Source organism: Falco biarmicus, chromosome 1 (assembly GCF_023638135.1).
Source record: "Falco biarmicus isolate bFalBia1 chromosome 1, bFalBia1.pri, whole genome shotgun sequence".
NCBI classification, from domain to species: Eukaryota; Metazoa; Chordata; class Aves; order Falconiformes; family Falconidae; genus Falco; species Falco biarmicus.
In genome coordinates this window covers 3,690,173-3,716,880 of record NC_079288.1, presented here as the reverse complement: position 1 = coordinate 3,716,880, position 26,708 = coordinate 3,690,173, and the positions used below count along the sequence as shown (strand labels likewise).

Genomic DNA, 26,708 nt, shown 5'->3' with positions numbered 1-26,708 from the left:
CTGGCAGAGAATAACTGTCATTTTATGTAAAGAGAAGAAATTCAGGCAGAATGTTGAGAAATTCAGAGAGCAAATAACAAAAACGGAATTTTTTCCATGAGATTGTATAGGTCAAATGTTGCAATCCATATGCACTTACGGATTTATAACTTCTTGTGCTACCAACAAATAAATTTAGTCATGGGAATGAGTACATAAATGTTTCTGTCCCTACAACAAAGCTGAATTATTAGCAGCATGAGTTTACTCAGTTCCTTCTCCAGTGAGTCACAGCTACCTTTTTCCTGAATTCCCAAATGTTGACAACAAAACAGTTTACTAATCACAGCAACCATTTCTGGCCAATCTTTGACTCCCTACAGGCAACTCAGATGAACAGAAATCTCTCAGCTGCACAGGAATAGCTGTTTTTAGAAGATGCTTCAAGTCTCAAATGGTGTCGTCTGGCAAGCTATCCAGCGAAAAGGAAGAGAAGGGAGAGCGCTGTTAGCGCCAACACAGTGTAAAGTTTCTGTCTGCCCACAATGAAGCACTAGTAAATTATTCTGTAATTCTCATTATTTCCTGAAGAAGACTCTGGTAGAGATTCCAGTGATCTGCCCAGTTTACAGATGACTTAGGTGAGCGACAGAGGATCTTGTACTCCCAGCCACGGAACTTTCTTCCAGCACCTTAACGCACGCTTCATCGCAGTTTGAAAGTTTCACCTGCTACTGAAAAGTCTTTCTCACAATTTGTGTGCATGTCCTCTCTGTATGCCAAGTCCAAAGCTGCCTCCAAAACTGCTCAGCTTTCATTAAAGATTTATGATTTCACTAAAACTACCTCTGAATGCTTGCTTTCTGGAGCTGGTTGTGACTCACAACTGGTTCCAAAACAAATCCTACTTTTCAGGCAATTTCCAATTCTATACAGTTTTCATCACTAAAAGGGCTTTCAAGAGTGACACTTTTCACTATTCCATAACTACTCACCTGCCCAGCCAAAATTTCTTTTAATACTCCTTCCGAGACCAGCGCCTACTCATTACACCCCATTTCCTGAGTACTGAGAGATGGCAAGGTAATGAGTGTACTATTGGAGCACCTGCACTTCACAGGTGATTTACACACAAGAAACAGATTATTAACTTCCTAACCTAGAACAAGATGAAAAATAAACCAATGTTGCATGATACTTTATTCCTTTGCATTTCTTAAGATACTCTCTCCTACCAACAAAAAATGTACCACCATCTCTGACGCAACTTAATGTCTTGTGCCTGCAATAGGTTTAATTTCAACTAGAAATCTCATAGGAGCAACTGTATTTTATTTTTAACATAAGGTTACCTTTATGAAAATTATAATTGAAAAAAAAAGTGTACTACTGGGTAGGACAGCTACTTAATAAAACATAAGTTAACACAGGATGTATCAAGCCATCTGAAAAGGGATCCAGACTGTTCTTGTCTATTCATATACTTAGATAAATACGTAGCATTTTAGTTATATTTTATGGACACTTATGAAAAAAAAATGTTTATTTTAAATACTATGCATTGCCTATTTCTTCATGGTGAAGTAAATTTAATGAATGAAATGGGAAGCATCCAGTTGCTACCGGGGTTGGCACTTGTTAGAGGCACAGCTCTTTCTGTAATGAATGCAGCAACCCTGCAGATTCTGGGAATGCCAGAAAAGAGATAAAATATTAGTGAGGTAAAACATGAGATCTGCATTTTTTGGAGCCATCAAAAATGCTTCCCATGTGCAAGTAATTATTTGGGATCACTTTATAGGTACTTGGTACTAAAAGCTGGTCAAATAGCTAGAATATTCAAGTATGTTCCCTTTTAAAATCATTTGCAGGTATTATGAAATTAATGCTAACAAAGGCAGACACTAATACTAACCTAGACAATCACAAATAAAATTATTTGAGTGTGTATATGTGTGGTGGGGTCTTTTAAGAGAATCTAGAAATGTGCCAAAATTCTCCAGTTCATCTCTCGGGCTGCTCGGGCAGAGGCTCTTAACCCAGCTGTCCACAGCAAGCCGTGTGACAAGACGTCAATATGCAGTGCCATAGGGTGGCTCAGCATTCGTACATGCATAAATCATTTGAAAAATGTACGGTGGGGAGCAGAGAACTCCTAGGAAGATTATTGTTGGAGAGCCTGTTACATGCTCCCAACCTCTGCAGAGATGACTGCTAGGTTTCCTCTTTTAATAACAGAAGCATCACTGAGGAATAAAAGCAGATTTTCTGTATTCTTTCAGCTAAGAAAAACACACTTGGAAACCCTGAAAACGCTGGGTTGTGTGTATATATAGATATATTTTAATAATGTTTATGTAACAGTAGGGTGCATTAGCTGACAGCGAGTCACTAACACCCTGCCTCTAAATCGGTGCCTGTGTCGGGAGGGCAGTTCTGCAGCGGCAGCTGCTGTCAAATCCAACTCCCAGCAACTCACAGGTCACAGTTGAGGATCCCAATAATGTGGCAGATTTGCATGTCAGTGCACCAGATGGGGTTATTTTCTCACAAAGGTTATTATTTACTCACTCTAAATATAATTCAAAAATCAAATAAAAAATGAAACCTGTGATTCAGCCACCTACAAAGCTGCTCAGAAGGGCCCCAAATTATAAGATGGGCCAAGAAGTAAATGTAAGAGTGACAAAACTTTTAATGCACATCAGGAGGAAGAAAATTCAGTGCAAAAAGCATAGATTAAGAATAGCTAAAACTGCTTCACTATGTCTAAAAGAAAAAACCCCAAGTCAGTTCAACGTATGAAAGGGTCACAAATTCAGTGATTTCAGGAAAAAGCAATGCAGGAGCGTTCCTATAAAAAGAAAACTACCATGTTGATTTACTGCAAGTGCAATGAATTATTAATATCCAATGCAACTCTCAAGCTAGCAGCTATAAAATAACCCACTGATATTTAAGAACTGCAACACAAATAAGCACCGAATGTGGCATATTGACTAGCCCGGGGAAGACGGTGAGGTTTTGGCCAAGTATACCAATAGAAAATTCCTACTCGGTTGTGAAAAAGTGTTGCAGAGTCTCTAACATTCACACAGAAAAGACTGTATGTCTGCCTTCAAGCACCCAGACTGAAAATCCGACCTAGCAAACTGGAATTAAGTTTGTTTACATATAGGACTCAATCATTCCCACTGTTAGTTCAATTCAAAACCTGCCAAAGTACTTAGATTTAACCTGACCGAAGCACTGGCCAACTCCATGTGGCAGCACTCTGCCTTGCCTCCTTCCCAGTAATCACTGGGAAAACCCCCAGTCCTACTTACCTATTTTATCAGGAACACACTTAGTAAGTGTGCGTACTGTGGCCTTTTTTGGAAACAAAAGCCATCACAAAATCCTCAAGGCAATTATGTAGCAGACAAACTGCCACGTACTAAACAGTGTCCCCTAAACAACTACCTCTTGCAGCCGCCATCAAGCACGCTGCATCCTCGACGGGCTGTCCTGGCTGCAACCGGGATGGTTGAGTTGCCTATCAAAATTATTTGCAAGATGCCAACCAGAGTGGCACGTCTCCATTTAGCAGCACAAATGTTTTGCATGCAATCAAGGCTGGCTGTGAAAGAATCAGCAGGAGCTAATTAACAACCAAAACAGGACGCAGAGCAGAGGTATTAAGGAATTCAGCTAAAGGAGTTCAACACCTATAAAGTATTTCCTTTGAAAAAGGTTCAAACCAAAAAGGCAGTAATTGATTATTTTTCCTGATATTCCTAAGCCTCCTGGGCATTTAATTCACCTCCTTTCCTGAAGCTGAAGGCAGAGGTATCATCCTTGGCAGCTCTGGGAACCGTATATTCTAACAAAGGTTTTGTTAATAAATATTTTAGAAGCAATGCCATGCTGAGAGAGAAAAGGAGTTCAACACTTTTGCATAGCAGTATATCCATAAGCTAACAGACAACTGATAATTTCATTTTCAGTTAAACATGCAGAAAAGGTGTCTGAAACTTGACCCAGCCTGGGCTTAGTCTGTATATATCTTTTATTTAAAAAGCTAAAAAAGCTTACTTTCAGGGCAACTGCCCTTTTTATTTAAAGAAATATTCTGGAAGCTTGGAAATGCTGACAAGCCTCACTCAAAACAACCTACCAGTTTTATGTATCATTATTATATACAGAACATCATTATTATATACATAACAAAGTTATAGTAAACATTTTTCGTGTGGACCAGAAAGCTATTTAATTGTGGGGTGGAAATGTTTCATTTATAAACACAGAAGTAACAGCATTTGCCAAGTGCACTCACACCAAAAAGGGCTCATGAGGAAAACCTAGAAAATACCCGTAACAGCATCACCATACCCATGTCTCAGACAAGACCTTTACAAATAAAATTGTGACCTCAAAGAGCACCCACTTGTGTAATTGGTTTATAGTGCTTTAGTACCATCAAGACTTGTGACAAACATTTTTGTCCCTAAAAGGATTATAAACGTGCTGAATCATCAGAAAATAAGTACATGTTATTTGTCAAATTCCGTGCGTTATGGCAGGAAGTTTAAGCCGTATTTAAGAACCTTGCTGCCAAGTGGCCTAGAATAATGCAAATATTAAATTTTGTCACTTGGATGATTTTCAGATTAGTTCTCTCTCGTGGTACAATTACTTTCAGCACCTGCATCAGCATCTTTGAAATGCCTCACTACTTAGCAAAACCACCTTTCTGTTAACGACAGGAGCTTGGACAAATTTACCCCTCCTACGTTGACAGGAAGCTATTTGAAAAGTTAAGCTACAATTAAGTACCGCTTGGGATCCGTTCTCATCCTTTCTAACTAAATTTTATCATCCTTCTCCAGTTCATTTTACAAGGTTTGACAGGAGAATATGGAGGTATTTGGATTCAGAGAGAACAAAGCCATGAATGAATACAGTGCCAGGAGGGAAGTTCGCTCGTTCTGTAAGTGAAAATTCAGTGTGATGGTCTGAGTTCCTTTATGTTGCCTGCAAGAGGCTATGGTTAACAGTTGGACTAGATGATCTCAAAGGTCTTTTCCAACCTAAATGATTCAATGGTCTCTGTTGAGACTCATTCCCCGAAGAGAAGGGCAGAGGCAGAAGGAACAGCCTTTTGCCATATAACAGGCTCTAGCCTTCCAACGGAGCAGTGCTGAGCAACACAACATCCCCAGCTTGCCAACAACTACATGAAGAAACAAAGTCAGAAGCCGAGACCGTCCAGGAAACCTCCCGCTTTGTCGTGCTCTAACTTTGCCCTTGGATTTAATTCCATTTTCCAACACCCAAGAGGCAGACACAAGCACTGTAGCCTGTTCTTTCATAGTGTGCACACTGATTTCAGTTTCTTGCTGTACTACTCTTAAAGATGTGTCAGTGTGCATCTATTGTCATGTATTAAGATTTGTTGCCTTCAAGTTTTCTTCACTGAAGAAGCAGTTTTGGTCACCTGTGATGACACACTAACCAACCCACTCTCCTGAGGTCAAAGCTTTTGACAATTTGTGTTTTACGAGTGTCTCCTACTGCACCTCCTACATTATATTATATTTATTTTGGTTCTAGTTACTATGGCACATATTTGAAATTTCCTTAAAGTTTTGAGCCATAAAAAATTGGGACTTTCTTTCAGAATTTAATTTGTTTTGCAGACTTGCAGACCTATTAAAAAAAAACATGAACAAAATTTTCTGTTATTCCTTCCCTTATTTTATTTCTGTCCACCCTAATTCTTGTCCTGTGCTCTCCCTTTGAGTAAATACACTACAATCTGATTGGCAAAGAACGTTTTTTGCATATTTGTGTCCAACAGAATGGAAAAATCAACAATAAAGTTCACTACCAACTTCACATTTCGGATATCAGATACACTAATTATCGGTCGATCCCAGCTAAAACAGAAAGCATACACAGAACAAATATAATAGGCTGTAAACACAAATTCTTATGTAAATTCTGAGCAATAAACTCCAATCTTGATACCGCACAAGGAAGTTCTGCTGGAGGTAAACAACCTATTACATGTCTATTTAGGAGGACAAATAGTCCTTTCCTTCAACTTGTAAAATACATTTTCCACAATTTTTTCTGCAACTTCAGACTCGGAGTGGGTCGGGGTGTGTGTGTGGGTGTGCGTGTGTGCACACAACCGACGCTTACTCATAAATCCTGGGACAAACGCTTCCAAGGAAATGAACTGCCACCCTCTCCTTCCTTCCTCTCCCTCCCTCCTCCCCATTTTGGTAACCTTAACCTTACAGAATGTGATAATTTATTTTTTTTTTATTTTAAAACTCACTGGGAGTAATATTTGGGATTGAATCCAAGTTGCTTTTATTTATCAAATACTCTGAAATGCAGGAAACAACTCCTCAGCTGATGAAAGCTCAGAGTATTTCTTATGTTCTGAAGATGATGGCCAACTTCCTGAACAGCTAGCTATCCCACTGGGCTGCTTTCTACACAAAAAACTGACATTACAGTGATCTTTCTAATTAATAGTCCTGAGTTTTTAACACTATTATTACAGCTTTCATTTTTCTATTCATTTTTATGAACACCAGTTCGTAGAGTTTCTCGATTCAAGGACATGTTGAACGAAATCCTCACACTTGTGAAGGGAATTACTCTTGTCACTGGCTTTAATGCAGAAAGATCTGACCAAGTTACATAAACCCACAGTGTATATTACACATTTATATAACCCTCAAAGTCCCCAAACGAGTTGTTTACCTGTTACTTCCAGTTTGTCACCAGTGACTTCAGCTTTCAGGTAAATCCTTCCTCTTTTCTCTGTGTGATCCATGCCGCAGAGGCTTGGGACGTTAATTACACATTGCTTATGAACGTTCATATCACAGGCTGTGGATATAAAAATGATGCAGACAGCTATGAGAAGATAATAATTTGATTAAACTGCAAACACTGAGCAAAGTGAAAGTTAAGATTACAACGCGGAACTGTTGGCAAGACTTCTGGATACAGCTGCACGGTTTTCAACTGAATGGCAGGACTAGTTTCCATCTTACAACACACTTAATAGACAGTGAATGAAACGGAGAATAAAATAATCTAATACAGAAACCTAAAGAGAGCATTAATGAAGTGCAAGGAAATAAAAGTGAAAATGGAATACAGACTTGCTGGGAACATGACGAAGAAAAAACAGTGCATTCATGCCAGTGTTAGCAATGAAGGGAGTTAGGTTTAAATTGATTATTAGGTTTTTCTAGCAGGAGACTTCCAAGACAAATGAAATACAAGGAAATGGACCTTGGCTACCAGTTGAAGTGACATTTCAGTTTTCAACAGTGCGTTCAGCAGAGCAGTCCCAAAAAAGGCCTTTGCAAAACCGCCATGGCAAGGGCTCTTCAGCCACATCAAGCCGAATACACCACGTTCTCAGCAACAGAAGTGATTCTCATTAGTGTATTATTATAGTACAGAAATATCCACTTGAAATATAACAGTACTATAAATAGCTGACATTTGAAATGGTATTTTCCGCAGAAAAGAAGTAAGAAGCTGCTACTCAGTGTTTCCACTGACTTTCTAAAATATCCTTTTGGTAACATAGAAAGATTTCACTTACTGTCACATTTCATCCCTTGGTGCAGAAGCCCATAAAGCAGTGACCCACAATGGTCACAAAAGGTTGGGCTCCCATACGTGTGGATCTTAAATTTGTGCTTGCTTCTGGGATCCTGAAGGATAAAAAAACCAAAACAAAACAAAACAGAAAGTGATTCTCAAGTCATAAAAAAAAAATAATGAAAAAATTATTAGTCCAAATAGCAAAAAAATTCTGGCTCTGCAACTTATGCTACAGAAAAATATATCTCAGCATGTGGCTTAATCACAACCTACATCGGTGCAGGTACCTTGGTTCCTAATTTTCCTTTGCTTCGGTGGTGTTAAGAAAGAGCGTGTCAGCTCAGAGAACACAGGCTTGTTCCTGTGATTCACCTGCACAAAAACTTCCATTTACCGACTGTACATAGACGTAAAGTATAATGACATATGTATATATGACATATGTACATGAAGTATAATGACAGCATTCAACCTGTAGCTAAAGTGTCGTATAGTTTTTGACACTTCTTTTAATACTTTTTAATACTTTTTTTTTTTTTTAAATACTTTTGGGTGTTATCATCACCATTCTGAAACAATGTCTCCAAATACAGCAGGAGAGGAGGGAAGTAACGGATAATGGGCTGATCTGAAATACAGTCAAATGGCTGTGAATATGGCATCATCTTGAAATGTCGCGAATTTGTTATCTATATTGCAAATGAAAGTGAACATATTCTAACTTGGCATGTAGTAAATATTTTACAGAGACAGCTACTCCCATCTGCTTTTCGAACAGAGAAACTTATAGCGAGGACATTTTAAGGCCAGCAGCGGAGTGGAAATGGTTTCTAATTTAGGACCAGTGAAAGGAAATACACCCAAATCACTTAAATGTATGACACTTCCAAATACATTTGCTGTTTCTCTAGGCATAGAGGTCCCGTTTGAAAACCCAAGAACATCGATATGAAAAAAAGGAATCACATCTTCAATATGTCAGGCTCATTGCACATAGACACAGCCCCAGAACTCCGTGCAGCAGGCTCACGCAGCTCCCACCGCGTGGGGATATGCACTGCCAAAATAAACAGTGTGAAAGCCCTAGACTTCTACGCACAGCGTCTACATTTTGGTATTCTTCATGACCACTTCCAGCCCCAACTGTATTTTAATCAAAACTACAACTGCGCAATCTTGATCAGAAATTGAGAATAGCAGTAATTCTTCTTCATGAAAAAAAAAAAATACACTGGGGTTTGAAATCAATTCTTGCTAACGTTCTTTGCGGAAGGATCATGGAAATTATGAAATGCCAGGTCTTTCGTGCATTACCACATCCTCAACAAAAACACAACTGCCAAATGAGACATCAAAACATTCTTCTTCTGTTTACATTTTATATTAATATACCTTTATATTAGGTAAGATTTATTAAATTGTCTTAAAGCATAAACTATTTTTTCAATTTGCATCTGCCAATAAAAGCTTTCCAAGAAATCAAAAGCAAAGCACAGCATGTTATACAAAATGGAAAACCTGCCAAATCCTTCTTCAAAAATAAAAGATTCCTCCAGTTTAAATGCTTTCTCAAGAAATTCAAGCAATTTGGGGACTTCTAACTGTAATTATCATAAAAATGTGACTATGAGAAGGCAAAATCTTGCCTTCAAAATTTAATATTTTACCATACTAAACTTTGTGAAGGTTGGTGGTTTTTTGTTTTTGTTGTGGTAAGCATTCTCTGTGTGAATTTTTTTTGGTACCAATTCTAAGTTTTATGATAAATCTATAATCACTACTTTTACTGCACAGATAGAAATTATATAGCATCAAGGATAACAAGTAAAAACTTTACAGGAAGAATTCGAATTGAGACTATTTCAATAGTTGTGTTTAACAAATAGCCCGAGATATGAAATGCAAACTGCTACCAACCATATTTATTTTGTAAACAGAGTTAACCTAAATGGAATGACATTCAAGGCTCCAGAGAACATCTGTTTCGTTATTTATTAAAGATATAGCCAACGGGTCTTGTGCTGCAGGGTCATGGGAACGTTGCTTTACTGAAGGGTTATCTGATGGATCGACTCTAACTATATGCCTTCCAAAAAATTTAAAATGCATTTTCAAAGCTAATTCTTTCTTAAATTGTTTTGTTAGAGGACATAAGGGGACTTGTTGCCTTATGAATATATACACTTAAACATCAGTCTGGTAAGCGCATCTGTCGCTGAGAAGGACAAAACCCACACCTTCTAAGAATGACACTGAATAAACAGATTTTTAAAGTTGTATTTAACATCTGACATAAGTGGTATTTATGAGCATGAAGTTTACGATATAGAGGGGAAAGGACTATGGGAAATTATTATAGTGAATGTCTACTAAATACATTGAACTTGTATATTATACTGAAATTATATAACAAACACTACCAAATAATTCCATTCCAATCAATGGAATATATATGTAATTAAGTTAAGCAGGGGTATGTGGCTTTAAAAGGTTGTGACATGTGACAACTACACTGCACTCACTACAAAGCAGCACCATATGAGCAAAGGCTCGTGCACTCCTGCACCTAGTTGTAACTGCAACATACCAGCAAAAGCATTCTTATAAACCAAAGAAATAAAACCAGTCCCGTGAATAAATACATATAGTTGGATCAAACTTCGAAGCTGACCCTGCATGAATCCGTGTACATAATGTTAATCATCATGTGCTTTCTGTAATAAATGTTAGTTTTCTATCATCATGTGAAATGCCTACTGTATGATGTTTAAAATGAACGATTCCATACATACATTTATTTTTTAAAGAGTAGCAATTATGTTCTGGCTATTAGTAGTTATTATTCCATATGCACACGCGAAGTTCCTTATTCCAGACAGAGCATAAGAGATGAGGACAAAGGAAAACGGTACCAAAACTGCTCCTGAACGAAAACTTTGCATGTCAGAAATCTCTTTTAAAATCCCTTTAATAGAACTAAACAGAAGAACCTAAAAAAATATTTTAAAGCTAACAAATAAGAGAGTGTAGTCTCCATCAATATTTAATCCTATTTTCTGTGTCAATCCTATGCATTTTTTTATTTTTGGTCAACTGAAGTATACAAAACCTTGTTATTTTGCAACATATAGAGAGCACCAAGAGATCGCTCTACACACATCATAGACGTTTAAACCTTTTAATTTTTTTCCCTATATTAACACAGGCTTCTCATGCACTTATACTGTAAAGTATACATTCAAGGGTAGTTCTAAGTCACCATATTAATAATAATTACTATATTGCCTGTACTAATTACTAAGTATCATTAACAGCAATTAACTTACTGGTTGTTAATACAGTTTAATACTTCCCAGCGTTAAACATGCTTTAAGTGACATACGAATTATTGAGGAAATAGCATTGTCTGTAGTATTTTTCAGCTAGAGGTAAACAACTGAGTTCGAGGTAAGCTCGTGCAAATTTTCTTCAAATATCCCCTTTTAATCAATGTAAACTTTCAATAATTCCCGAAGCAGAGCTGGCAGTCATATTTCATAGTAAACACAGGGAGCCAAGCCAGGATATGACAGATGAACTGCCAAATAATGGCTGCTATTTGCAAGAGAATTGAACTTTGCACTAAACTTGGCATAGATTAATTGTGAAACTCTAAAGGGAAAACCCACTTCTGTTTCCAAAATCCATCAAAATTATGAAGGGGGAAAGTGGCAATGGGAAAGCACTTGTTAAGCATTGATGAATGATACGCTTTATTAAAATTCATGTTATTTTCATGCTAAAAAGTGAATTCTTTGCTATTATTAAAACAATCCCCCATTTTTGTAAGTACAACGGAACGCAATATAGTATAATTAAATGGGAAAGGAAGTCCAGGGCAATCGATATCACAGACATTTAAATATTTGTCTTCGAAAAACCTTTTAAATCGGCAGAAATTTAGCCAGTGCTCTGCAACTTGACTGCAATACAATGGGCTGGAGCTTCAGAGCCTGTACTGCCATGTAGGGGTGCAGCATCCCTGTCAAGATGAAGAGCAACTGGGCATCTGCTCCCCATACAGCTCTGAAAAAATCAAAATATTATTCATTAGCCTCAAAGCTGAGACTTATACCGAGACAGAGGGCCATAGAATCACCCTGACTGGGAGATCTGTGCTGCACTCAGACTCGCACTATGTGGACCTACTGAAAGAAAACCAAAACCGGAGCAGAAACCTTTGAAAAATAAATAGCTGAGTTTACAGAAGTGACTCGCCCAGGCAGCCAGCTCTGGATCGGCTACAAGGGGTTCAGATCTGCTCTGACGCCTGGGAGCTGGGCACGCATCCTGCTGCGCCCCAGCAGAGGGAAGCAGAACACAGAGGCATCTCACCAAAACCCACCGTTTTTCAGTCCATGCGCTGCCATTGAACTGCATTTTGCCCCCCCTGCAGCAGCACTGCCAGCATCCCTGCCTTTTTTCTTTGTTTTGCACAAATGAATCCATTTCCTTTATTGAACAGTAATGGAAAGCACCCCCCTGCGAGAAATCATTCCGTAATTTTTCTGGCTCCAAGAAGGGGGTGTGCAATAATTGAAAGCGCATGGTTAACCAGCAGCGCATGTCAAACTGGGCTTTAACACATTACAAAACAGTTTATGAGCATTATATTTCTGAATTCTTTCTAAAAGCTCCCTTTTGATTAGAATTTTATTCCCCTTGATAACAACATTGAACTGACTATAATTTTGCAGGCATTAAACCATCACATTTTTAAGTGTAAAATATATAAGAAACACTTTGTGTGAGGTTGCAGCGGAGATTTTACATACAAAGCAGCATCGCATTATTCCTTGTTGAAGTCCTTTCATAGTACAGAACTCGATAGCATCAATAACTGTCACTGTAACCAGGTACCTAAGACCAAAACCTCTGAAACTATACCTGGTTTGTCTTTAATTTGGCACCTTCTAGGTAACATTGCTCGAATTAGTGAGATTTTTGGAAGGAATTTAAATCAACACCGCCAGCAGATCTGTCTGTGCCAGATCCTGTGGTAGTGATCAAGGTGGGGAGAAAATGACTGTCTTCAGTCGTTAATACCAACACACACAGAGCAACAAGGTGTTAGGCAGGATACAATATTGGTATTTTTTCTAAACCGCCTAGGCTTTGTAAAAGGTGTTTTTTTTTCCACATATGAACTTATATTTTTGTGATTGTTAAGAAGCAGAAAATGCAAAAATGCAAATGTAAAAGTATTTTTTGAGAAACAGAAAACTGTATTTTCTTTTACAAAAATAACTTAAAGGAGGTCTGCAGTGGATGACCCGTAAGGTCCTAAGGTTGTATCAGGGCCCCCAACAACAAAGAGCAATTCTGTGTCAATAAATGCAAATGTACCGTTTTCCACTTCCTACCTCCATGACAGAACCACAGAATTGTTCTTCATCTCTAACCAAACACTTACAAATATATCTATTTGCTAATTTAAAAGGTGTAAAGGAAAAGTAAGCTTAGAACATCCCAAATTACTTCACTTAGACAAAAGAAAAAATAATTCCATAACCTCAGTGGCACAAATTGCGGTACTGAATTTTGTATTTCTATTGAAAACAGGAGGGGAGACAATACGTTAAATATATGCAAAACCATATACAAATCGTTATAAGAAGTAAGAGATCACCGTTCCTCTTTACAAACAGAAAAGCCCCAGAAGACTGGCAGGTCTGTTTTCCTCATATTAATACACAACCTTTAAACGTTTCTTGCAGTGACAGAAACACGAATCCTACATCCTTCTTTGTCCGCCCCCAAATCTCTTTAGAGCATGGAAGGCGAGGAACACTGCTCTGTAGAGCAATGAAACCACGCCGTTTGTACTGCATACATTTGACTTAAACTAGATTTAACTTCCCAAGCAAATACCAAGTTAAAAAAACATTTTTAAGAAGAACCTAGTGTGTTTTTCTCTGCATGGAGCCAAATCCCATCCTCACCCCATGCTGTCCACAGGCAATCTCCCATTTATGAAAGTCATCTGACTCCAGCTTTTCCAAACACCTTCCAACCAGTGACTGCAACATCTAAGACCCCAGTCTTTGAAGAATCAAACAGACACCATGTCTGTTTGAGTGACTTATTTGTTTGCTCTTTATTTTCCTGTTGAGATAACAAAACTATCAGTTGGTAATTTGCATGGCATCTTAATTTGGGAAAGCAGCTTCAACCTCAACGAGCTGCGAGAGCCAAGGAGCCAGATGCTTCTACTGGAAATAACTTCCAGGGCTTAAAATATGGCTTCTACCATCAGTGCTCAGAAGAAAGAAACAGCAAAAAACTATTGTTTGACTCATCATAAAGTTCTTCTCCGACTGAATGAGGTACGTGGGAAAGGGATAGCAAGGAGAGTCTCCTGGGACGGAGTAAGATCATATCAATTTGTATTACAAAACGTAGAAGTGCTTGAAGCTCGTTTGATACTTCCTCACTCAGAGCTGCAATGCAGAAAAGTTTTGTTGCTTTTGGTAAAATACAATAAAAGATAAAGCTTCCACTGCCTGAAGAATCAAAAATGTCACAGAAGGGCTGAGGCTGGCAGGGACCTCTGGAGTCCAGCGACCCCAACCCCTGGCTCAGAGCAGGGCCAGCTGCTTGGTGGGGTTTGGCAGTGGTTCCCAGCGTCACTCCTTCTCAGCTGCAGGACTCCATAAAGCTCCAAATCTACCTGCCCAGCACCCCCCCAAAAACGTCTACAGGTTGACATACAGCTACTGAGTGCCTTCCTGCAGCGGAGGAGGAAAGCAATGGCATGACCATGACCGTCCAGCCCACTGACATCTGCAGGATGGGAAACCACGCTTCAGAGCGTTCAGAGCATAAGCAGGGTTGCATTCAACTCTGTGATAACAAAGGTAGTGGTGAGATAAGAAAACAAAGACTAAGCAAAAATACAAGCAATAAACCCAATGCAAATTAGTCTTTAAGACTGTACAACAGGGATGCACTGGAGAAGAGGCAGGCTCTTCTCATGATGTATTTCAGAGAGAACTGAGGTAAGGAAAGCCCTGCGCTTATGCATACACACAGCAGGGCGCTGTGCAAACACCGCTGTGCCGCTTCCAGACCCACGCGAGCACATCTGAAAGCAGCTGCAGGACAGGGAGTTCAAAATACAGCCCATTCATCCCTGGGCTCAAGGATGCAGTTACATTTGGAAACGAAGACGGATTCTCAAGTTCTGCAGAAGAAAAGCCTTTCGTCATCGTCAGTGACGCCCCAGCCAAAAATGAAAACAAAAATCTCTTTTCCCATCACTGTTCCTAAGGCCATTTCTATTCTTTATTACTCTGAAGAGAGTTACTAAAGTACACAAAAAGAAAAAAAATGTATTTCATTAATATCGACAATTCTCAATCAACTGTTTCCTTCTCTACACTTCTATAGAAGAGGACACTGACCACAGTTCACAAATGATTCAAAGGCAGATTTTTCAGTCCTCTCCTGGAATTCACACTGAATTATTATTTTCAATTAAAAGAAACAGGTGGTCATTGAATCAACTGATTTGGAGCGCTGCCTTTTGTTTGTGTTCTTCTTGTATAGAATAGGACTGATTGAACTGGCAAACGGAGGAAGAATTGCTGCAGGACTGTACTCACAGGGATTTGTAATTTCCTAATTACTATAAAGACAGTTAAATTCAGAAAGGACTCGGTGTTTACTGGCTACTTTTCCTTCATTCTTTTTTAATGAAGAAACTGCAGCATAATTACAGAAAGTGCATAAACAAAAAATCAAGTCAGAAACTGATTCACGACTAGGAAGAAAGGGAGCAAGATTTTGTTTCAGGTATAACTCAACGTCATGTTATGATGCATAAATCAATAAAGATTGAATCCAGGGCACTGGATTCAAAAGGAGTACTAGAAAAACAGAGGCATGTCTGTATATGCCTTGCCTAAAAAAACCTGATTTGTTTTATTTATTATTTATTAATTTATCTCTCGAACATACACAATTTTCAACACAGAGTATCCTTTACACCTTGAATACATGTTACAATATATAGTTTAACATTATCAGACTGAAGTAATTTAAACAAAATCCTGCTGTATAAAAGAATATTGCTTCTTCTTGATAAGTACCATACGTTGAATTGTTTAATACCACAAGTTACAATGCAAGTTACTATGTTGTTTCTATGCTTTCCAATGGAGTTGAAAGGTGGCAAGGTGCAGAGCATCATTAATGTCATAAAGGACTTAGCAGCAATAGGTAATGTTGTTATTGCACTGTGACATCAATTATTTTGCACTAATATATCAGTGTACAATAGCTTCTGATCAGTTTTTTAAAATATCATTGGGTGCCAACTTGCTTATGCTGGAAATGACATGACTTAATTTTTTCCCCCTGTTCTCAGCTGGAGCCCATACTACCCTTCCTTCCTTCATTTACACAGAGGTGAAATGAGATGAAGGTTGAAACCCACCCTCATCTGCAGTGCTGTGGTTTCTCTGTAGAAGCAGTGACCCTGAGCGCAGGGTACAGGGTCAAACCACAACACCTGCCCCAGCGCCGACGCTGTTCACCCAGGAAAGCGGGACGCGTTTATCCATCCATCCATCCAGAGGGACATGGGAATGGCTCCCAGCTCCCCTTCAGAAGCCATCGCAGCCACAGACCGAGTTCATTGCCAGCGTGTTAAGCCTTAAGAACGTAATTGGTGACCCCAAACTTCCTGACTGCAGCAAAAATGAAACAAACTTAAGATTTCATTTGTAAAGCCAAACCTGCTCCCTCAGTTAGTTCTGTCTAATGTGGTTTGAACGAGGGTCTTTACAACTATTAAGTGACGGATCTGAGCACATAAAGATGAGTTCATTTGCCAAAGAATCTCAGCGTGAAGCAGCAGCGGCGCTATGAGCACAGCTAACGCATGCAGCTTGCTAAGCGATGCTTCTTGCCTCCGAGCTACTTCAGTATGCAAGACCCTGAGTAATAACTGGTTTACATTTCCCACTCCTCCTCACATCGCAGGCAGAACTCTGCTCTCCCCGCTAAAACGGTGAGTGCCACCAGAAAAGCCCACTGATTTCTAAAGGCACACCTTCCGTGTTCTCACTCAACCCTTACCCACTTATTTACATCGCGCCCTGGCTCCTTCCCACCTCCCACGGCAGCATCTGCACGCTTCAGAATACTTCCAAGGAAAGACATTTATACGTCTGGATGTATTGCTACCCAACAGGAAAATGTAATATCCATATACATCAACATATGGTTCAAAATCTAAAGCCAACCCCGCTAACTTCTGTACAGATTTGTTTGTGGAAACGGAGTAGTGCAGGAAGGTGTTTCCTAACAGTGGGAAGAGCAGCGTGTGTGTCCCATGGTATGACACCCCCTGGAGATCCTCTCCCTCTTACCTTTACTTCAGGTTAAGTATTGGCACATACAACTCTTTTTTTTTTTTTTTTTTTTTTGACAAACTTCACTGAAATCTTGCATTGATGTTTCAACGGCAGAGTTTTTAAAAACTGTACATTGATCTTCCCAAAAGAAGAGAGGACTCTTGTCTTCCTGGAGAAAGGGTTCTAGGAGGAACTGTTCAGGAAAATCAGACTACACGGGGAGCGATTACAACCACCTGAAGTTTTTTAGAGATGACAGTTATGTGTCATTTTAAAAGGTTTCTCCTCTAAATACTTTGTCCTTACTTTTAATACTAAATAGCTTTAAGAGGGCTGTTTTGAGTGTCAGGGAGGGCATCCACACCACTAACTTGAGGCATCTTTGCAGTAAAAGATTCCTCTCTCATGGGCTCTCACTTGTCCTTTGGAAATGTTCTCAACTGCGTTTACAAGGTAACTTCAACGTGCCCCTCTCATCACAGAGCCCCAGATCACAGACACCAAAACCAGTTCCCACACAAAATACTACAATCCAGGACTTGATCTACGGAATAGCACTCCAGAAAGGAAGGTAGGGTACAGCTCAACAGCTGTGGAAAGGCACATAGTAACAGTAAAATCAGAGCTGCAAAGAAGTCTTGCAGCCATGACAAATGCCACAGTGCAAGAACTTTATATTTGTCATCACTTTATCCAGTTCCTTATGTCACAGCTCAGCAGCTCACTTAAATGCAAGGCCAACAGTATACTTGCATTTTTGTAATTTGTAAAGAAAGACCTTATATTCCTTTTTCTAACACCTACATTTAACAAAAACCACATACGTGCTAATAAACAAATTTTAAACATTTCTCGTCCATTACAAAATTACCCATGTGTTTATTCTGGTATAATGGCAAAACTGTGCTAATCATGCACAAAATCAGAAACAGTGATTTCTGAAAAGTCAGAAAAGTTTTTGGTCCAAAATCAGTCAGATTTTCATGACTCAGCAGCGTCCTCATACGAGAACTTGTGGGGTGCTCTACTGCTCCTCAATTGACAAGTTTTATTAGAGACATACATGAATTTGAAACACCCGAGAATTTTCTTCAAAGTTACTCACTGAATAATTCATTTTTGCCTGGTTAATCACACACACACAGAGGGGGGGCGGGGGGGAAGGCAGGAAGGAGGGTAAAATACGCATAAATTAAACATCCCATTTCATTTTTGTTCTTCATCTCAGCCCTGTCTTTTCAGGAGTATGGCATTTAGTACCTAAAAACTCGGCAGACATTTCATAACATTGGCAGAATTTTGTTCTCCAGAGATAAAAATCCCACGGAACAATTGTATATACAAATTCTATCAATGATTGAAGGATTTGATTCAAACATGTTTATCTCAAAATCTACAGTTCAATGTGAAAGATGCTGCTTTCCAGAAATCATAGCCAGAATCATGCCATGGTAGCTACTAAGGCACAGAGTCCTTGAATGGTCTTTTACATTGTATAACCACAGAAAAACTATTTATTTATGTCTTGAACAGATGTTTTTCCATATGTCTAAATAACCCTTCTTCAGAAAAGTAATTCAAGCACGTTAAATTCTGCAGACCAAGGAATATGGAGACATGAGACTCGTTAGTATTTATACAGCATTTGGTATCTTTTCTATAGCGAAGTCAGTATCTTCTTTTTTGAAAATGTCACTAATCCTACTCCTCTGAGTAAAATAAAAACCCCTATAAATAGGCAGCTAAGACTGACTGTGCGAGATGCTCTGACAATAGCTTTTGTACTCAAATCCTGACCTTACAACAGAGATCACAGCCAAGCTGTCTGATCCATAGCATTTTTCCATAGCAGTGTAGCAGTTGCTATTTATTAGCTCATTACAAATTCAGAAAACAAGACTGAAACTCGAAGGCGAAGTTAACAGTGCACAATAATCCCCTGGAAGAATGACAGGCTTTTAGCGCAGCCTCTTGATTCTCCAACATTTGGCAGCGCTGTTTGTGATTTAAAACCCAAACTCAGCGCTACTATTTGAGGAGAAAAGAGCTTCATTGTGACCACAGTGGCGAGCACGCTTAAGATTAAAAATAAGAACTGACACATATCTTCTCTCCCTTGGGCAGAATTTGACCATTTTGAGGTTTGCTAATCAAAAATCTGAACACAATAAGGACTGCTGTAACCACATTAGAAGAAGGGTGAGCCCCAGTGCTCGAAGCCCTGCAAGGAGGGTTTCCTGGGGGCTGCCACCTCCGCTTGCTCCTAAGGCTGAATGAGCCCCAGCTGCTTTACAGCAACAGGAAAAGTCCTTACAGCATTCAGCAATTAATAATAAAATCTATAAATATTTAATACCTGTCAATTAACTCTGTGCTGTTCAAAGCAAAAAACCCCACCAACCCATCCAAACCCCAGCCCCCCCAAACCTCACCAAACCCTTCAGCGGCACTGCAACATCATCTCCTAGCTAGGTGTTTTGAGTATGTGCATCCTGACACCATTCCATGGACACAAGTTTCGGTAATAAGCATTTTTCCTTCTCCTTCTTTAATGAGGGTGTTTTTCTCAAGGCTGTTGATGGCAAAAGAGCTTCCCAGATTACACTGAAGGCTTTTCATTTGGAAGAAAGCCTGCACAGAAGCGTTTTGCTGGCAGAGCACTTCCAACGAAGGGAAGGCGAGTTTAGACTCCTGCTTTTTATTTCTCAGAAATCACTTGTGGGTAAGAATATTACCTAGTGAAGCCCACAACTAGGAAGATTTTGTAGCTGTAGAAAGCGCTGCAGTGTATGCCCTACACCAGGCACTGTGAACCTCTATAAATATTATGTCCTCCTTGTAACTGGAAACATAAACCAACAAACCAAGGCCAAACTTTCAAAGAAGCCTCGTCTATGACATGTAACATCTCTTGTGTTTACAGGTCAAGTAAGACTCTTCTGCATACAATTCTCTTTCCTCCTCCTCTTTGGCATGAAAGCTCCCAGCCACTGCAGATGAATGGTGCCCTCAACGATGCTGTGCACGTCATCCATCATTGTTACAGTTCCTCCTCTTGAGTGCTACTAGTTCCATTTTATACAGAAAACGTATATCCAAGAGCAATGGACAAAAACGCAGTGTGAAAAATTAATAGCTTTTTTTTAAAAAAAAAAAAATCCTAACAAAGGAGAAAAAGTACCATTTTAGCTCTAGCCTGGTTTTACAAAATTCAGTCAGAAAACATGTACTGGGAGTCCCTGCAATGACTACAATTGTAATTAATCTGCCAATATGAGGCAAGCCAGGCTGGACACTTGTCTGCTCATTGCATCATGTACCACTTAGATACCGTCTTTAGCTAGGAGCTCTGCAGACTGATATTACTACGGAGGCAATAAAAAAATCGAAAAGATCTGAAGTTGTATTCATAAAAGGTATTACAGTGCAGTACTAAGTCAGGCATTACAACGCTTGCATGTACCGCTGCAGAATAAATGCATTTTCCCTCATCTGCAAGTAATGCAATGTTTAAAAAGAAGAAGAAAAGAAACTGGTCTTCCTCTATAATCCCAGTATGTGGATCAATACAGACTGTTTCTAGCGCTGCTGGCTAAGCCTTTGTAAGGCTGCATCAAAAACAATTATTGAAATTAATCCCAGGTACAAATGGCATTGCACAATATTAATCCTGCTGAAAGAAAAATCTGATGTAATAAACATGTAGAAGACTGACATGAGGAGCAAAGAAAGGGGGAAAAAAATCTCTGAAACACAGTTTTATTAGCACTGGTCAAGTGATGGATAGAATCACATGAAAGTGAAGATAGAATCACAACGTAAGATGTACATCTGTCCTTCTGTAGTGACCATCTTAGCAAGAAATTCGGCATTCATAGTCTATCAAGAAGCAGCTGGAGGAAATTCAAGGTGGTTTTTTTTTTTTTGTTGAAGATAAAACAAAACACAAAAACTGGGGAGAAAAATCCTTCCATAATAGACTACCCCAAGTGCAAAACATAAAAAAAACTTAAATGCAAAGCAAATATTCATACACTGGCAGCCAGAAATTAGGTCTCCAAGAGTCCTTAGGAAAACTCACTTCACTGGAAACCTCTCTTGTGACCCAAGGAGACAATAACAGATCTCCTCCAGATGAACTTTCAAATTTAAAAGAAAACAAATGCTTTCAGATAACACTTTTACAACATGCATAATCTAAGTTATTAGATGGCAATATAATGCAATCAGCCGGACATTGCTTACTACTAACATAAATGCTTCTGTTAGAGTTTACATTGAAAACACATTTCATACATTGCTCTTCACTGGGCCTTTGATTTTTTGATACCGATAAATGAATTGATGAATTTTAGCTTTATACTAAATGCTTTATGGGTTAAAAAAAATAAAGATGTACTGCATCATCAAGCAGAGGTAGTATTTTTCTGCATCTTATTCAATGCACTGTACATGGATTGCATGCTTTGCACAAGGCAGCTACAATTAGGGTACAAAATGTCTTGTAGTCCCTCTGATCCAAGACTAACATTAAGCATCACTTCATAGAAGAGGCACGCAGAAAATGTGTAAACTTCATGAAGTGGAGGGGACAGAAGGTATAAAGATGTATGACTAAGCCTCATGTGGCTGCTACAATCCTAATCAGATTTATGGCATGTCCATCAAATTCTTGGAGGAGCTGTGCAAATAAAAAACAATTTATGACACCAGAAAACCCCCATCTTTTTTTCAGAAATAATCAACATCTTAACCTCTATCTCATACTCTGGGCATTCGTGCTCAGTCAAGATCATGCCTGAATGATAATGCCACTTAGATTTCAGTTAGAACACTTTACATTGCCCTTTTATGAGCTTTACAGCCAGCTACAACGCCTAGTAACAGTCAGCCACAACGGAAAATGACAAAGCACTTGTTTGCTAGAGCAGACGCAGCCTTTGCAGGTGCTTTTGTCATCTGACGTGTTTTTAAAGCCAAAACTGATGGTCGCCTTTGCATTTACCACCCTTCAAATTAATTCCAGAGAAACAAATCGTGCGGGATATAACCTATAGAAGGGCAAACCTCAGTTCAACCGTCAGACAGAAAGCAGTACATTATAGAGACGGCTGTTCTGCCCCACGAACGACGCTCGAGCCCAGCTGCACTGCAGTGCTGAAGCTACTGAGAACAAACTGTTTAAGCATTTTCTGCAAATCAGTCGGTGAGAACTGCAAGGTGGCTCTTTGGAGATCTGATTCAAAGAAGTTATCGGACAATTTGTAACATCCTTTCGTTACAAGAAAATTATAAGACAGACAATTCGCAAAGGAGATGAGGTGTATAAAATAAAAAGTCCTTTCTAATTTATCTGGTGCCAGAAATACAGGCAACAACCACTGCTGTGTATTTCATCATTTCTGCTGTCACCAAGACCAGCCATCAGTTCCACCTACGTGTGCATCAGGGGCAAGGGAAAAAAGCCTGACCCGCTTTAACGTCGACCTTTTCTGACCTGCTATCAAAGCAAAATCAGATTCAATTCCCAAACGAGGAAGAGTTTTTCTGCACCTATGGCAATTACTTTATTGCCATGCCTTAAGACTCTCCCCCCAGCTGACACGCAGCATTGCAACAGGCTTCAATTCAACATTAAACAACCTGCCCCTAGGTTACTATGAGCAAGGTGAAAAAAATCCAAACCACAAAAAAACCCCGGGGCTGATCATGACTGACTGAATCTGGCACAGAAATCTATCAAAATACATTATTTAAGAAAATATGAATTGAAAATCTGAAATAATATTAGTTCAAGTTCAAACAAAACTATAGTTTCAAAATAAATGTCGGTTAGAAAAAGGCAAATTAGACTCGCAATAAAATAACACGTGGCTACAAGATGAAAAAACATAACGTGTTAAATAGTTAAAAAATTGTATTATCTTCCCTAAAGTAAACATGTTTTTAAAAGTGGTTAAAACAAATGTGTGCCTATTAACCACTGTTACTGCTAGTTCCAAATTCACCCAACTGCTTTAAATTCATTCGTTGCCTTGTATCCTTGCCCACAGTTTCTGCCATTACCTGTGTGCCTGGCTCGTCAATCACAGCATTAAAGATTGGCACCTCTCTACTTACATTCATCACTTTTCCATTTTCCTTCAGCACTTAGCATCATTAATTTATCAAGTCTCATTCCATTCAACTCCCACGGCTACTTTAAGCATGACAGAGCAAGGTCTTGTTTTATTATTTTTACTTTTTACATATTTCACGTCAGGCACAACAAAGGAGGCTACTCTGCAACAGCATTACAACATTAAAAGAAAAGCTTTTATCACAGCTTAATCAAAGTTCAAGTGCACAAAGCACAAACACAGCTCTACACTGCATTTATACAGCATTTTTATTTATAACGAAGCAACACCTGAGACAACTGGACCATTTTCCAAGTACTGAGGCAGGCACATTCCCACCCTTGTATTATACAACCTATTTGATTTGCAAAGCATTTAGAGATGTCTTATTATCACAGTCATAACATTTTTGTCAAAAAGTTCTTTGGAAATAGAGGAAATTAACAGGCTGCCCAGGGAGGTGGTGGAACCACCATCCCTGAGCTGTTCAAACACGGTGTAGCCGTGGTGCTTGGGGATGTGGGTCAGCGGTGGCCTTGGCAGTCCTGGGGTAACGGTAGGACTCGATGACCTTAAAGGTCTTTTCCAACATAAATGAGTCTACGATTCTATGAAATTTTGAGCCTGTCTGCCAGCTGATACTCCAAAATATATTATCCTACAAAACAGCACAATTCAGTTAACTTATTAAGTAACGCCAGACACCGTGGAAGCCTTTCTTAAAGAGTCATCTGGGCAGTTTCAAAGGTCACAGCAAACCTGTTTTTTGACATGCCATGTCAGATTCTCTAAGCAGAAGCTCTACCTACATAGCCAGGACTGCTGAATTTTTTGTCATTTTGGTTTGGTTTTTAAGATTTTTCAAGTAACTGCTGTTCTAGAACCCAAAAAATAAACTAAAAAACAAACAACAACAAAAAAAGGCAAAACAGAGGTCTCCTGCCTTCCTTTTATAATCAATAACAAAACAATTCTGTTTGGAAGGCATTGCACTGTTGTCCAGAGATTTTACATTATGCAGCTGGCAGTCCTGTCTATCAGCAAACTAGTACATATGTACAACTAAGAGAAGAGAAAGAATCACAACAGGTTTGATCAAGTATGGCATTTATCTTTGCAACTAAGACCACCGAGCCACTTATTTCACAGACTAAACACAGACATCATTACTCAGATTTTCTCTTCTCTCATTATTACTTTTTGTATTATACTGTGTTCCATGTAACAAAGAAAAAACAATTGAAGCCTTGCCCAACAAAATCACTGCACGAGCAGCAATTCTCAAATGCTCCAAAAGTAATATTCAAGCAGTATGCACGATTGAGAGATATTAAAGTCCAACAGCTGTGCACTTGTTTTTTCATATTTTATATGACATGGTTACATTACTGCACTTCATCTTCTGGCCAGTGCTTCAGATGTATCGTATTCATCTGTGCTCATGATCTATGGATGGCGACAGAGGCTAATAAAGTATAGATTTAAAATTGCATGACTGACTTTATCCTATCATTTTTCCTTTTACTACCAGCTACTCTGTCAATATACCTACCGCTTATGTATGACTTCTGTTCTAGACGCAGTTCAACCTTCTTATTGACCTGAACATTTATACTTTTTCTGTTTAGTCTGCCAACAAATCACAGGTTTCAGACCCAACACTCACTACCAGTACAGATAGGTTCTAGGGTCTTCTAAAATATATAACTTCTTTTTGTTTTAAACAACGTCAGGACCCTATATAACATATTTGATGGCCTAAATTGGGAAGAGTTTAGAAAGCAGGTTACCTGCTGCGCCAGTAACGTATGCAAAGCTTTGATTTTACAGGACAGCGGACAAGTAATCCTCTTGCTGTGAAATTATTAGGCCCCAAAAGCACAGAGCCAAACACATAAAATAAAGTCGATATACTGTGCCTTTAACGAGACATATACTTGTGCTCTACCTACATCCTTTAGGACCCGTAGCGCTGATTCCTCAGAAAAAGCTTCTTTCCCCAAAATAAGCGGTAGGTAAAACTGACATGTCCTCGGGTCCCCTTGGGATTAAAACCCATCTGAGCTGTGCTCAGGGTACAGTAGCAGCTTGTACCCCCGCGGATGACAGCGGGAGCCCCCATGTGCCCCACACCGCACCGCCCAGCCCTGCCCCAGCCCCCGGGGAGGGGACGGGCAGCCCTGCCCGGGGGTGTCCGCTGGCATCGTCCCCCGGCCAGGTGACAGGGCTCTCTGCAGGTAGCAAAGAAATCTGAACCTGAAGATCAAGCAAGACTGCTTTATACCGAACTACTTGCTTTTGAGAGCCACTCAAGTCTTCCCCTGAAAAAAATTACTTTCCATTAATTTAACGCAATTAAATGGTAGTTTATTTTCAGTCTGCCTCAAGACTATACCAAGTAACTATATTAAAAACAACAGGATAGCAATCTCATGTCTGTCTAATCAAAGATGCTGTGAATCAGGTAGGTATTGTTTAAATCAAAGCTTTTGCTGTTAAGGAAAGAAATGTTGACTACACAGACCAAAATAATGCCCGAAATATGAATTCTGAATGTTTCTTAGCTAAGATTACATGCATAAATCCCTCCCCTCCAGAAAATATCACGCACAATTACAACTGTCTTTACATAAACTGCAGGTTAAAGAAAGAACAGTGACAAAAGCCATGGATGAAAACCACTACAGGAAAGTATTAATTGCTCTAGTGTTAACGGAAAAAAACCCCTTCATGTTAAATCTTTACCCTAAAGCTTCCTATAACGCTCCTTAATTAAACATCTATTTGTGTTCCAGTATTACCAGTTCACTTATCATGCCCACAGCACCATGAAAATAACAGTTTAGAATAAGCAGTCAATACAATAAAATGGTAATTTATTTTTGTAATGGCAGGTTAAAACGGCAAGATCTATTTAAAAACGTAAACTCCTCTGTTTGCAGAGGGGCATATCTGTACAGAGTCACTGAACGTGCTAGAATTGTTAAGAGAAAAAAAAGTAATGACAAAGGAATAAAGAACAGAAACACGAGACAGTAAAATGAAAGGTGGCAAATTGGAGATGCCACGCTAAGGGAACAGGGCGAGGGGTGGTGTGGGCACAGCAGCTCCCAAGCTCCTTACGCCAGGCTGTCGCGTGTGGATGTACCGGGCTGGGGTCAGGCACCGACACCATATGAGGCCACCCTCATGTCAGTGTACACCAGGCCAACCGCGGAGGAACGCATGCTCAGCCTGCACGGGGACGTTTCATGGATCTGGCGTGACCCCAGGCAGGTGGCACCTCCAGCATCCCCATGGGACAGGCAGTGCTGGTGGGCTGTGGCAAGACAGACCTCAACATTATTCCCACTGTTTTTTTTTTTTAATGTTTGGAAATAATCTTTTGGTACTAAGGTTGAGGTGCCTATTATATACCTGAGGATGCCGGCTCAGACTGGAGCAGTGATTATCCCGAGTTAAAAAAAAAACCAAACCACAACACCTCCAAATCCCCAGTCTATAAAAACGATGCTTTAACCAGTGGAAAAAGGAACTTTTCTGCGAATAAATGGGTGCCACATGAATATGAAATCAGTATGCTGACAATGAG

The 26,708-nt window shown here is 39.4% G+C and overlaps 1 protein-coding gene across 1 annotated transcript in view; it reads right to left on the bottom strand.

The window, feature by feature from the left end:
- The window catches only part of PRKCA (protein kinase C alpha), a 160,048-nt gene that overhangs the window by 52,537 nt on the left and 80,803 nt on the right, over nucleotides 1-26,708 (bottom strand). The window contains exons 4-5 of the mRNA XM_056330488.1: nucleotides 7,598-7,709; nucleotides 6,739-6,867 (exon numbers count right to left, since the gene is read on the bottom strand). Of these exons, the coding sequence (XP_056186463.1) occupies nucleotides 6,739-6,867; nucleotides 7,598-7,709 (241 nt within the window). The remainder of the gene's footprint in view (nucleotides 1-6,738; nucleotides 6,868-7,597; nucleotides 7,710-26,708) is intronic.